The 12,847-nt window shown below is 42.9% G+C and overlaps 1 protein-coding gene across 3 annotated transcripts in view; it reads right to left on the bottom strand.

Annotated features, from left to right (window-relative positions):
- Window positions 1-11,026, bottom strand: part of LOC146500889 (TSC22 domain family protein 1-like) — a 45,218-nt gene extending 34,192 nt beyond the window's left edge. Inside the window, exons 1-2 of one of the 3 annotated variants that reach the window (XR_014869816.1) lie at window positions 7,645-11,026; window positions 1,754-7,421 (exon numbers count right to left, since the gene is read on the bottom strand). Coding sequence is in view for 2 of the 3 variants with exons in the window: in XM_085135559.1 (XP_084991685.1) it covers window positions 7,422-7,455; window positions 7,645-10,250 (2,640 nt within the window). In the remaining variant the exon portion in view is untranslated. Of the gene's footprint in view, window positions 1-1,753; window positions 7,456-7,644 lie in introns of those variants that run through there. The other 2 variants (XM_085135559.1, XM_085135558.1) reach the window with 2 other exon arrangements.
- Window positions 11,027-12,847: the final 1,821 nt, after the last annotated feature.

The raw sequence follows: 12,847 nt of genomic DNA, 5'->3' as shown, positions 1-12,847 counted from the left end.
GTACACTTCAACTGTGAGAGACAGAACGTGAAAAAAAAAATCCATGAATTCACATGGTAGGATTTGTAAAGAATTTATTCGTAAATCAGGGTGGAAAATAAGTATTTGGTCACCTCAAACAAGGAAAATCCCTGGCTCTCACAGACCTGTAACATCTTCTGTAAGAAGCTTTTCTGTTCCCCACTCGTTACCTGTATGAATGGCACCTGTTTGACCTCATCATCTGTATAAAAGACACCTGTCCACAGCCTCAACCAGTCAGACTCCAAACTCCGCCATGGCCAAGACCAAAGAGCTTTCGAAGGACACCAGGAAAAGAATTGTAGACCTGCACCAGACTGGGAAGAGTGAATCTACAATAGGCAAGCAGCTTGGTGTGAAAAAATCAACTGTGGGAGCAATCATCAGAAAATGGAAGACATACAAGACCACTGATAATCTCCCTCGATCTGGGGCTCCACGCAAGATCTCATCCCGTGGGGTCAAAATGATCATGAGAACGGTGAGCAAAGATCCCAGAACCACACGGGGGGACCTGGTGAATGACCTGCAGAGAGCTGGGACCAAAGTAACAAAGGTCACCATCAGTAACACACTACAACGGCAGGGAATCAAATCCCGCAGTGCCAGACGTGTTCCGCTGCTGAAGCCAGTGCATGTCCAGGCCCGTCTGAAGTTTGCCAGAGAGCACATGGATGATACAGCAGAGGATTGGGAGAATGTCATGTGGTCAGATGAAACCAAAGTAGAACTTTTTGGTATAAACTCAACTCGTCGTGTTTGGAGGAAGAAGAATACTGAGTTGCATCCCAAGAACACCATACCTACTGTGAAGCATGGGGGTGGAAACATCATGCTCTGGGGCTGTTTTTCTGCCAAGGGGACAGGACGACTGATCCGTGTTAAGGACAGAATGAATGGGGACAAGTATCGTGAGATTTTGAGCCAAAACCTCCTTCCATCAGTGAGAACTTTGAAGATGAAACGAGGCTGGGTCTTCCAACATGACAATGATCCAAAACACACCGCCCGGGCAACAAAGGAGTGGCTCCGTAAGAAGCATTTGAAAGTCCTGGAGTGGCCTAGCCAGTCTCCAGACCTCAACCTCATAGAAAATCTGTAGCGGGAGTTGAAAGTCCGTGTTGCTCGGCAACAGCCCCAAAACATCACTGCTCTTGAGAAGATCTGCATGGAGGAATGGGCCAAAATACCAGCTACTGTGTGTGCAAACCTGGTAAAGACCTATAGTAAACGTTTGACCTCTGTTATTGCCAACAAAGGTTATGTTACAAAGTATTGAGTTGTATTTTTGTTATTGACCAAATACTTATTTTCCACCCTGATTTACGAATAAATTCTTTACAAATCCTACCATGTGAATTCATGGATTTTTTTTTCACATTCTGTCTCTCACAGTTGAAGTGTACCTCTGGTGCAAATTACTGACCTCTGTCATCATTTTAAGTGGGGGAACTTGCACAATCGGTGGCTGACTAAATACTTTTTTGCCCCACTGTATATATATACACACACACACACACACACACACACATACACACCACACACATACATACACATATACACCACACACATACATACACATATACACCACACACATACATACACATATACACCATACACATACATACACACATATACATATATACACACACACACACACACACACACACACACACACACACACACGCTGGATTCATAAGAGGTCTCACTTTTCCCCTCTTCAATCCAAAACTTTTCATACCTCTAGCAAATATCTTTTCATAGCCCAAATATCACAAGTGTTGCTATGAACCTTTAAAAAAAAATAAAAATAAAAAAATATAAAATGAATCGCTACTACTCCATTTAAATAAATAAACCAAGCATCTGGAATAACATCAGAATTTGCAATTCAAAGACGTCACCACAAAATTAAGGATGCACTGACAGTGAAATTCAGTGAACATACTGAAGCTAACTGCCAACACAAAGAAAAATCTTTAAAGAGAAAGATGCTTTCTCTATGCTTTGCATTATCTGAACATGTAGGTAGAAAAATAATGTTGCAGATAAACATCAACCACCGGCACTGGTTAATGTCTCATTATTTATTAACATGCTGATATGAATATCCAATATCCACCTGCATTCTCAATGAGAAAGTAGAAATATAAAATAAAAAATAAAAAATAACAGGACTGTCTTTAGGATAAAACATCTGAGTATCTGTCACACAGTCATCCGCCCAAACACTGCTGATTGGATATCCTTTACATTAATGTACCAAGATCAAGCCTAACCACTATCATCTGACTACCCATCAAATGGTTTCCTGGTTGGCACTGGACCCTGAGAAAGAACAAATTTTTAAGTGTGTGGGTCTTTTTTTTTGTGCTTCTCCTGTGTTATAGTGTCACACTAATTTGTCTCCTCTGCTTTGCTCACCATTAGCATAATAGAGAAGCAGACAGGTTAAGTGAAGATTAACACTACTCCACTTGACATACACTTGTGTACATCATTACCGTAAGTGCAATGAAAGCTTCCCCACAGATGTTAATCATTCTAAAACCAAAAAAGACATTAAACTTAACATTTGACATAACAATCCTTAAAGCTTTGCAGCCTTGGCAGGGAACCTAGTACAGACCCAAGTATTAGTCCCCCACCGACTTTATGTTACAGGACAAAATTTCACCCATATTCACTGCCTGAGAGAAAAAGCACCTTTCTAGACAATGAGGGCCAAACTTGGCACTTCTAGATTCTCAAAACATTCTGGCCTGGCTGGTAGAATATGTAGGTTGCATATGCCAAACTACACAGACAGGGGTACCTCTATCACAAATTCTAGCTAACAGAGACTGGTACAATTGACCATAAAGTAATCTCCGTCTTCAAGAAATATAACTTGCCTTTTCATTTTGATGGTTGCATCCACAGACGCGCAGAGATATGGGGCAATTGAGAGGGAAAAAGAGGCAGACATGTTGAGAGCAAGTCGATCAAAGCAAGTCGATAAACTGTATATCCAGACACTGATGGGATTCTCATTTCCCAGTGGGTCCTTTAGTGAAATTACAAGCAATACTGCTGAGGTGAGACAAAGGCACAAGAGGAATGCCAATAATAGTTAATAAACTGACCATTTTAATCTCAAAAAAGAAAAAACAAATAAATAAAAAGGAGGCTAAAATAGAGCAAAGTGTAACTGATGAATTGCCTCATTAAAGCTAAAGGGGGAAAAAAATGTGTTACAGTGGTGTGAAAAAGTGATTGCCTGCCAGAAAACATCTTGATTATCGCCAAGACTTGGGAAAATAACTCTGGATTGACAAGACAAAAGTTGAACTTTTTGGAAGGTGTGTGTACCATTATATCTGGCATAAAAGTAAGAGCATTTCAGAAAAGGAACATCATATCAACAGTAAAATATGGTGGTGGTAGTGTGATGGTCTGTTTTGCCACCTCAGGACCTGTAGGACTTGCTGTAGTCAGCTGTCTACAAAAGCTGTCTGGCCATGTGTTCGTGACCTCAAGCTGAAGCGCACTTGTTTTCTGCAGCAGGACAATGATCCAAAACAAACCAACAAGTCCAACTCTGAATGGTTTAAAAAATAAAAAATAAAATGAAGACTTTGGAAAATCTTGAGATGCTGTGGCATGATCTTAAAAAGCCATTTCATAATTCTGCCAAAATTCTCTACAGCGCTGTAAAAAACTCATTGACACTTATCACAAACACCTAATTGCAGTTGTTGCTGCCTAGGGTGGCCCAACCAGTTAGTAGGATTTGATTTTTGTTTTCCCCTTAATAATAAGCACCTTCATTTAAAAAACTGCATTTATACTTATGCTATCTTTGTCTAATATTTCAAACTGTTTGAGGATCTGAAATATTCAAGTGTGATAAACACCCCCCCGCAAAAAAAAAATTTTTTTACTAACATTTTACTTAACATTCTGCACACAGGAACATTTGACATTCTATTTTTAATCACTATTAGCTGCCAGTAAACCCCAGCAGTGGCATTCTCACACTCACACACACCTCATTAATAACTCGCAGGACAGACCCAGGGTATGTACAACAGACAAGCTCCCTCATTCAAAGAGACACATGCAGACAGATGAACTGGCACTCTGAGGACACCTAACTGTTAGCTTTGGCTCCGGAGGGGTTTGTGAGGACAGGGTCATCCCACATAACAAAAACTGAAAATATGGTCATCGACAGTCACAGAGAAGACCACAGGAACTGTACAACCCCAAATACAGCTCACAGATTCCCTGTTCACAACATACTTGTACACATATTTCTACCAGACAGAGAAAGCTAAGAAAAAACATCTCAGTGACAGCCTCTGCACAAAATTACCATAATGTTTCAGCAGAAATTTAAAGTTAGAACAGTCATTCCTCTGTTACTGCAACTAATGTTAGGGAAACAATTCAATAACAGTGGGCAGGAACTGTTAGTGACTGTTAAAAACATAAGTGTTTCAAAACTGTGTGTCCAAAACACACAGAAGGGCACAATGCCACAATGTTAAGCCATACCAATGAGCAAAGCAGTTCCTATGTTATCTGACATGTGGTCAGTTCCTCTTTTGATTGTAGTTTAACAAAGGGCACTTCTGACAGCCCATTTTCCCCCAAATGACCACTGAGACCACATCAAGTATTTCGTTGTTGTTTAAAACTCAGAATAAATTTGAAATTCTATTTTGAGAATGAAGTTGAAATGCTAAGAATAAGGTCAGCTTCCACAGTGCTTACTCTTGTTACCACTATTTATGTTCCAAAACGAAAAGAATTTCTTGTTGCCAAAAGACATTTTCAAGTATCATGTCACTAATTCATCTGCATAAGGCCTTTTGTAGAGGCTCTATATCTTGGGGAAACCTTTCTCAAAAGTCCAGCTAAGATATCTAGCTCCTGTAATACTGACCATGCAACCATTTTTCTTTAGGTGGAAAGCCGTGTTGCACTGGTGGCAAGGCTGCTCAATCATTGTGGCCATTATTGTAATCTTGATTATTCATTAATTTAAAAACCATGCAGTTGATCACAACAGCTGTTCATTTTTTGTCTTGGTAATAAGTGATGCTTTTAAATTAAGTTTTATTTTAACCCAAGAGGGTTGTCATTTAACATAATTTTACATAGCAGTTTGTGATTAATTTACTGTGTTTTGTCTGCACAAGTCCAAATTTAGAATCACAGGGGAAATACCTTTCTTGAAGTATGCCTGTTATGCAGTCACGGAAGTGCATTACTTTTGTCAGTGAACATCAAAGAGAGGCAGAGATATCAGTAATAACCAAAAAAAAAAAAAAAAAAAAAAAAACCGAAAAAAAACCCCTCAAGTTCACCATTATTTGTGCACAAATAATTGCTTTGATGATTAAAAGCTGCTGCCTTCAGTAATTTGCAGCAGAAATACTATAAATTAAAAAGCAATAAACATTGAATTTCGAAATTACTTCATTTTCACACCACCACTTTTGAGCTTTTAGGGAGGAGCCATGAAAACGAAACTATGTGGGGGAAAAGAAATACTGCAACGTTTTCATTTGTGTATAAGTGAAACGATTATCATCAGTTGCCTGTAACTGCCTCTGTCACCAGGTCTCACCTTGTAGCTACCATGAAGGCCTCTTGAGCTGTGCGAGGTAGCTAAGCTGATGTATGGGCTTCTTTGTGGCAGCTACCCTTGTTACACAGGCTTTAAAGTCAAAAACACCTGTTAGCCCAGGTCTGAAACTCTCAGACCTCATGTCTCCTACCAAGCTCATATCTTTTATTCTTTTTTCCCCCTATCATTTTTTTCTCCTATCTTCGAGGAAACTTGCTGTAAAAAGTCTGTTTTCTGTAACTGTACAGTGTTGAAATTACTGACAATAACAAGCAGCATGTTAAATAACTGAGGTTAACCAACAATTTGGATTATTATTATTTTTTTGCCATAATCATTATTTTGCCATAATCAAACAGCCTTAAGTTAAACTAATTTCTCATGTTGCATTAATGTACAGTGCCAGTTATCTGTTGGGTTAAAGTTGTTGCAAAGTTACCTGTCGATTGCCGGGCCCAGTGTCCTGGACCCACTCTTTGTCTCACTTTAGTTGTAAAGAAGCACAATGTTAGACAGGGCAGGTAACAGCCCTGCAAACCAGCACAGTTCTGTTTTATTTTCATCTGCAAAATGTAGGCCGCATCAAAGTAAAACACCTGACCGGAGACATGTTTATTTACACAATGCACAGGTGTTTGCGAGCACAGAAGGTAGCTCGTCCTAGCACTGTTAATGTTAGCCACACAAGCCACTGTATGGTGCAGACTGACTAGTCTAAAAGTAAGAAAACAGAGTATGATCCAGGAAATTAGTTACCAGGACCATTCCAATTCAAAATATTACCACTACCACTGATAGCAGGTAAACTAGACAGAATGAGCATAATTCACAGAGATAATCTGTAAACAGGGCTTTGGTTTGAGTGCTGATCAAAGACAATAATCCACCTGATCCCACATAGATTTCAAATTCCTCAGAGTTAAACATCATGTGATAAAAACCAGTCACCCTTTAGTATCTACCCAGCTGTCCCATAAAGGCAACCCCCCCCCCCCCAAAAAAAAAAAACAAACAAAACAAACTAACATAACTTCCATGTTACCCTCCACATTCCCAGCTGTACCTGGCATCACTTCGCTAAGCGCTGACTGAGACTCAGGTATGCTAAACATCCCTAAAGCTATGAGGGCAAAGGTGACAGTAACACCAACATATTCATAAGACTTCAGATTGTTAGGGGTGACGGAAATGAAAGCAAGTCCCTCGTGCTGCACAGTGATTAAAATTCCTGTCTAACCTCAAAATATGTTCTTAAAACTTCTTGTGAGGAATTTCCAAAGGATTTCAAGTTCGCCAGTAGCAGAGAGAGAGAGAAAGGGAAAAGGCTCTTAATGAAATCAATAAGCTTTCACTGGGGAAAAAGGGAGCCATGTGCCTTCATTTTCATGTGAATAAGCAACCTGGCAACTCTTGTTTCTTTCCTAAAGCAGAAAGAGCAAGACTTGCTTTGAATACAAAACAAAATTGACAATGGCTGTCAGTTTATTTCATACCTGTCTTATTTTATTGCTCATTAAGTCATTGACAACTGCTACTGTAATTTCTGCTTTTCAACACCAAAATGTGCTGAAAGTCTCTACAGGGAACAGTGTGCCCAGCAGAAAATGTGCCCTGTAAGGCAGACAGCCGGGATTTCAAGCAGGCGGGCGGGTGAGGTAAAATGTTGAATCACTGCAGCCACTTGATAAAGACAAGAAACGTCACATCCAGCTGAGCCCTGCGCTGTATCCCACTGACAGAGGACAGAGAGAGTGCAGCAGCTTGGCCTCTGTCAGCTGGTGATCTAGGATAACAACAACACTTTTCTTCCCTCACAGCTGCAACATTAAACAGTGAACTCATTCAGCTTCAAACAGACTTAAAATGCTGAGTACCATCACACAAAACTTTTTTAATACAATACCAAAAAAAAAAAAAAAAAAAAAAAAAAAAAAGCCATAAACCGTTTGCAGATAATCAAACAAATTTAAGAAAAGTGAGAAAAGTATAAAAATTAAGTCTCTTACCCATCCTCTTCTCCATCTACAGTCTTGAGACCAGCTGGTGCTGTTAAGGCACTGGCGGTGGCAGCGTTGCCCTCAGTTTCCTGACCATGGCCAGTGTTGGATCCAGTCTCTCCTCCAGACAGCTTGGGCAGCCCCAACAAACCCGACTGATGCTGGAGGAGCAGCCGCTGGGCATCTTGCAGCTGAGTGGTGGTGAAGCTCGGCAGACTGGCATACAGGGCGCTGGCCTGTGCAGCGTGAGCCAGGGCCTGGGCACTGCTGTGGTCATGGGTCAAGCTCACAGAAGACGGCTGGCTATGGGGAACTCCCTGCGGGGGCATCCGAGCAGTATTCCCAGTGTTGTGAGCTTGGGGTTGGGCCTGGGGATCGCTCTGAGGGTTGGGGGGAGGCACACTTGGTGCAGACGCCTGGCTCTGGTGGGCCGCTGTTGGCAGCTGGTTGCTCAGCCCTTGGTTTTGGATTTGTGTTGGGAGTGACTGCGGCTTTTGTTGCTGGCAATCCAAATGGCCTGGATGGCTCTGAGGCTGCTGGCCAACACCAGCTACCCCGACATGAGAGGGCATACTAGAGGTGGTAGACTGAAGAGAGTGGGGCTGCTGAGGACCTCCCATCATATGGCAGGCTCCGTTAGCCATCCCAGCAGATGTGGATCCAGCTTGGTTGGACAAAGGCTGGGAAGCAGCAGCAGAATGAGGGATGCTTTGCTGCGGCTGTGTGTACTCAGGTGGCCTCATCGACATCGTGTGTGCTTGGGGGGCAGCAGCTGGCTGTTGTGGTAGGGTGGCATAACCCAACTTCTGCTGCTGAACACCTACTGGGGGTTGATTAGCAACTGCCTGGGCATAAGTGAGCTGCTGCTGGGGCACAGCAGTGAGTCCCATGGTAGTCTGGTGGCTCTGCATGGATGGAGGCTGATGAACGTTTGTAGGTGTCGAGGGGGCTGCATTAGTTTTATCATGCTGTTGGGGTTGGGTGTGAGATACTCCCATGCTTAAACCGCTGGGGAGGATTCCTTGAAAGCCCTGAGGAGGGGAGTTGTAATCCTGTGCATGCTGTGGTCCACCAACATCTCCACTGCACACATTCTCGACATAATGGCTCAATGTACTCATAGTACTACTCACAGAACTCCCACTTGTGCTTTCTCTCTCCGACCCCCCAGCAAAGCTCTCAGAGACAAACTGCCGTATGCTGTGGGACGCAGGATCAGAAGAAGAAGTGGGGGCAGGAGCTGGGGTCTCCTTATCATAGAAATCAGTGCAAGTCCATCTGCCCTTCTTGAAGGGCTCAGAGTTAGAGTCCAGCTTCACCACTCTAAAGCGAGAGCTTGTGGTGGTGGCCACCACAGGGGCCGCAGGAGCAGATGATACAGGAGCTGTGGTCACAGCTGTAGCAGTTGCACTCACAGGCTGCTGCACAGCTGATCCAACTCTTCCATGGAGCCCGCTGGGGAGCCCTACGCCTCCAGAGGCACTCACAGCAACAGTAGTTGTAGCAGTCATAGCAATGTTGGAGTTTAAGTTTTGGTGTGGCTGGATCATGCTAGTGGGGGCCATAAGGTTGCTCCCAGCTGTAGCAGCAGCACTTTCTCCTCCTCCACTCCCTCCACTGCTGCTCATCACATTGACAGGATAGCCGCCACTGCTAGTGCTAGCACTCGTGCTGATCCCCCCTCTCACAGGCACGTTGGCAGAGCTCAACATATTCACATTACTAACACTGCTGGTCTGGGGATTAACTATGCTAACTGTATTGCCAGCAGCAGAGCTGTGCATTCCAGGGATAGATCCCGGGACTGCAGTCCCCGTAGGCTGAGTGGGGATACTTGAAGGAGCAGCCTGGGAAACTCTCTCTTGAGGGCCGCCCATATTAGAAGGCATTTTCTGGGTGACACAAGGTAAAGCTCCAGAGGTGAGACCAGACGAGGTGCTCCCGGGGCCAGAGGACAGAGTGTAGACCTGGGCATGGTTAGAATGTGGAGGATGTTGATGGTGTACAGTCCCATTCACCATGGCTCCACCGTGTTGCTTCTGTGCCTGGTTCAAGGTGTGGGGGTGTGAAGGCTGATTTGGAGAGACCGCTCCAGGGGTCTCCGCCTCATGGAAATTATTCAACGTCTCCTCTGAGGAGCTTCTCTCTGCTCCAACTACATCATTAGCTCGGGAGAGGGACACATCCAGAATCTCAGAAGATGACAGATCCTCAGTGTGGGACTCATCCAGGTCGTCGTAGCTCTCAGTATCCTCTGCAATGCTGTTATTGGTACTAACAGATACCTGTGCTGGAGTCACACTTGTGATCTGGAAACCACTCTTCTTTTTTATCTGAGCTCCAGTGGACTGTGTGGGCTGGGAGAGCAGATTTAGGCTGTGGGGGGGAGGAGGATGATGGGGACCCGGGGAGGATGAGCCAGCAGGAGGTTGAATCAACAGGGACGGCGGGTAGTCATCGCCTGGTACGTGGCTGTTATTAACCACCGGGTTAGCTGATGTTGACAGCCCGGGGCCGCTCCCGCTGCCAGTGTTGCTCCCCCTTCTGTGAAAGACAGCCTGGTGCGCCATCTTTCTAACACTGCCAGAGTCTCCTGCAGGGTCCGGATGATGCATTTCGAGAAGATCCGGGCGGTAGTTGGTCTCTGACAGTATGCAATAAGGCTGCAGCTCGTTAAAGGCGCCGTTTTGACAAAACTAAACTCAACAGACAAATGACCAAAAAAAATTATCTAGAAAAAAAACAATAGATAGTTCAACGAAGTGCGCAAATATGAGGCAAAAGTTGTGCCGATATTTACACCCTTGTCTTCTTTCACTCGCTTCGGCGTTATCCTAGCGAGGCAAAAGAAGCTAGTGGCCGCTAGCGTCAGCTGATGCCAGTTCGCCGGTTAACTACCAGAGCTGTCCGTCTGCGCCTTTATTAAACACAAGCTAACATTTCTGTATGTTTTGTTGAAGAGAAAAAGACGCCTCGCTGCAATGAACACAAAAAGCGGGCAAAAAAAGCTGCTGAGTAAGTTAGCGTTATATTAAAAGCTAGCTAGCTGCCACTCTCCATCACCGGCTAGCTAAACACAAACTCGGCTGTTTAAACTGCTGGGTTTTTTATTCTTATTCTTTTAACAAGAGGAAACGAAGTGAAAGCGAGCCACCTTTAATCCGCAGTTAGAAGCTTTAAAAGGCGAAACACTTCTAATAAAATCGCCGTACACGGGTTAAATCCATTCCTCTGGGTCCTCGTTTGGGTTTTGCTGTATCACTGGTCCGCCCCGGCGGTAGCGTCGTTCAGTATGGAGCCTCCCGCACAGCTGCCGTGGTCTGCGCTGTCTGTGACGGGGCCGGAGGGGAGGGGTGCGCAGTAATATGGCGACCGCGCATGGCCGCTGCTGCCAGACATAAAGCAGTCTGGGAGAGGCGGCCACGAGCTCACGTCAATATCCACGAAGCGTGCCGGAAAGTGCCGAGCCCAGCCGCTCCCTAAGAAAAAACAATTTAGGGCCATCACAATAGATTTTGTTGGTCTTTTTGAACCAGAGGAAATCAGTATGGAGTCATTATAGTTTTGTAGTTTCTCAGTACTTTAAAAGTTTATTTAATTTTGAGTTTTTTGTTTTTCATTCAGTTTAGTTTCAGTTAGTTTTCATATCGGATTTTCTTGTTTTTTTATTTTTGTTTGTATAGTTTTCCAAGTTCACAAAATTGTTTCAGTTAGGTTTTATTTTGTTTTAGAATCAGAATCAGAGAAACGTTATTAAGCCCAGAAGGAAATTGAGTTGTTGTAGCAGCATACATCAAACAGACAATAAACTATTCTTATAAAAAGTAGAAGTAGCATTACAGCAGTGGTACACTGGTATGGCTCACTCTAATATTCTTTGCAGAGTGGAAAAACCTGCAGGAAATACTCCAGTTTCATAAATAAAATGCATTACTGTTTCTGACACAGGGATGCCAACATAACACAGGAGTGAAAATGGAAGTACATTTAAACATATTTCTAAATCAAGGGAAGTTGTTTGAATTACAAAAACACAAAATACTCTTGTTTAGTTGAAAAAAAATATTTAGACCCTTAACTGAAAATCAACATCCACCTTAAGTGATGGATTACATACATGATGTGAAGAGCTGCTGAGCCATACAATAAAGCTATGGAAAAGACCTCAGGAAGGAGTCTTTGTGGACTGTAATATTTGCAGATGATGTTGTGGTCTTAGTGCGAGCAGGGAGCAGGTGGGAGAGAGTCCAGAGAGGTGGAGGTGTGCTCTGGAGAGAAGAGGAATGAAAGTGAGAAAAAGCAAGACAGTATGTGAGTGAGTATTTGTAAGACCTGCTATGATGTATCTCTTGGAGACGGTGGAATTAACAAAAATACTTTTTGGGGGGAGTTTAATAACTCAGTTACCTACATTAATACTAGTTTAAAGAGAGACAATTGTTAAAACAAAGGCTTGCCGTTTCAGGCACTAACTTCTAAACAATACAATAATAAACTAAATAATATAAACCTGAATTCTGTGTAATGATTAATTGTATGTCTATTTTAACGTACATGGGAAAATAATAAGTAATTCCATTGTTAGGTTATCATGTTCCCCTTTTATTGTAGAAAAATGTGATTTATTTTGACAGTGAAAAATACTGAAAAGAAGAGGAAAAATGATGGAGGGTGTAAACATTTGTTGTGGTATGAGCAAAACATCCCCACAGCAGTGTTTGTGAAACAAAGGTAGACAGAGAGCTGCTAGATCCCTCTGCAGACACAGGTGTCAACTACACTGAAGGATTATTCTACATGCAGGTGCTGTTTGGGGCCTCTCTCGCCCTCACTCTCTCCCTTTTAAACACAGGAGAGAGAGAAATGTACACATTTGTTGGTTGGTAATGTTGCCACAGCAGGTCAACAAACTCTGATCTCAAAATCGAGCTTCTCCATTTTCTGTGTTCCGGTGTTTTCTGTTCATCACTGGATATACAGAACCAGTTCTAACTCTTCTCAAACAATCTCTTCTTTTCTCTTCTCTTTGCGCTGAAATTTTTTAAATAATATGTTAAATTCAATTAATAAAGGCATAAAATTACAGTGCATATGTTTCTTTTGCATGTATTTTGGTTATCAGAAGCACGCTTTAAGGGAAATTGCATTTCTTTCACATCTAACCAGAGGTCAGAGTTCATGATCCACAGAGGTAGATGCTCTAAACATGATG

The sequence above is a fragment of the Neolamprologus multifasciatus genome, chromosome 16 (assembly GCF_963576455.1).
Source record: "Neolamprologus multifasciatus chromosome 16, fNeoMul1.2, whole genome shotgun sequence".
Lineage (NCBI taxonomy): Eukaryota > Metazoa > Chordata > Actinopteri > Cichliformes > Cichlidae > Neolamprologus > Neolamprologus multifasciatus.
Note: the sequence above shows the minus strand (reverse complement) of the source record. Positions and strands in the feature narration are given on the sequence as shown.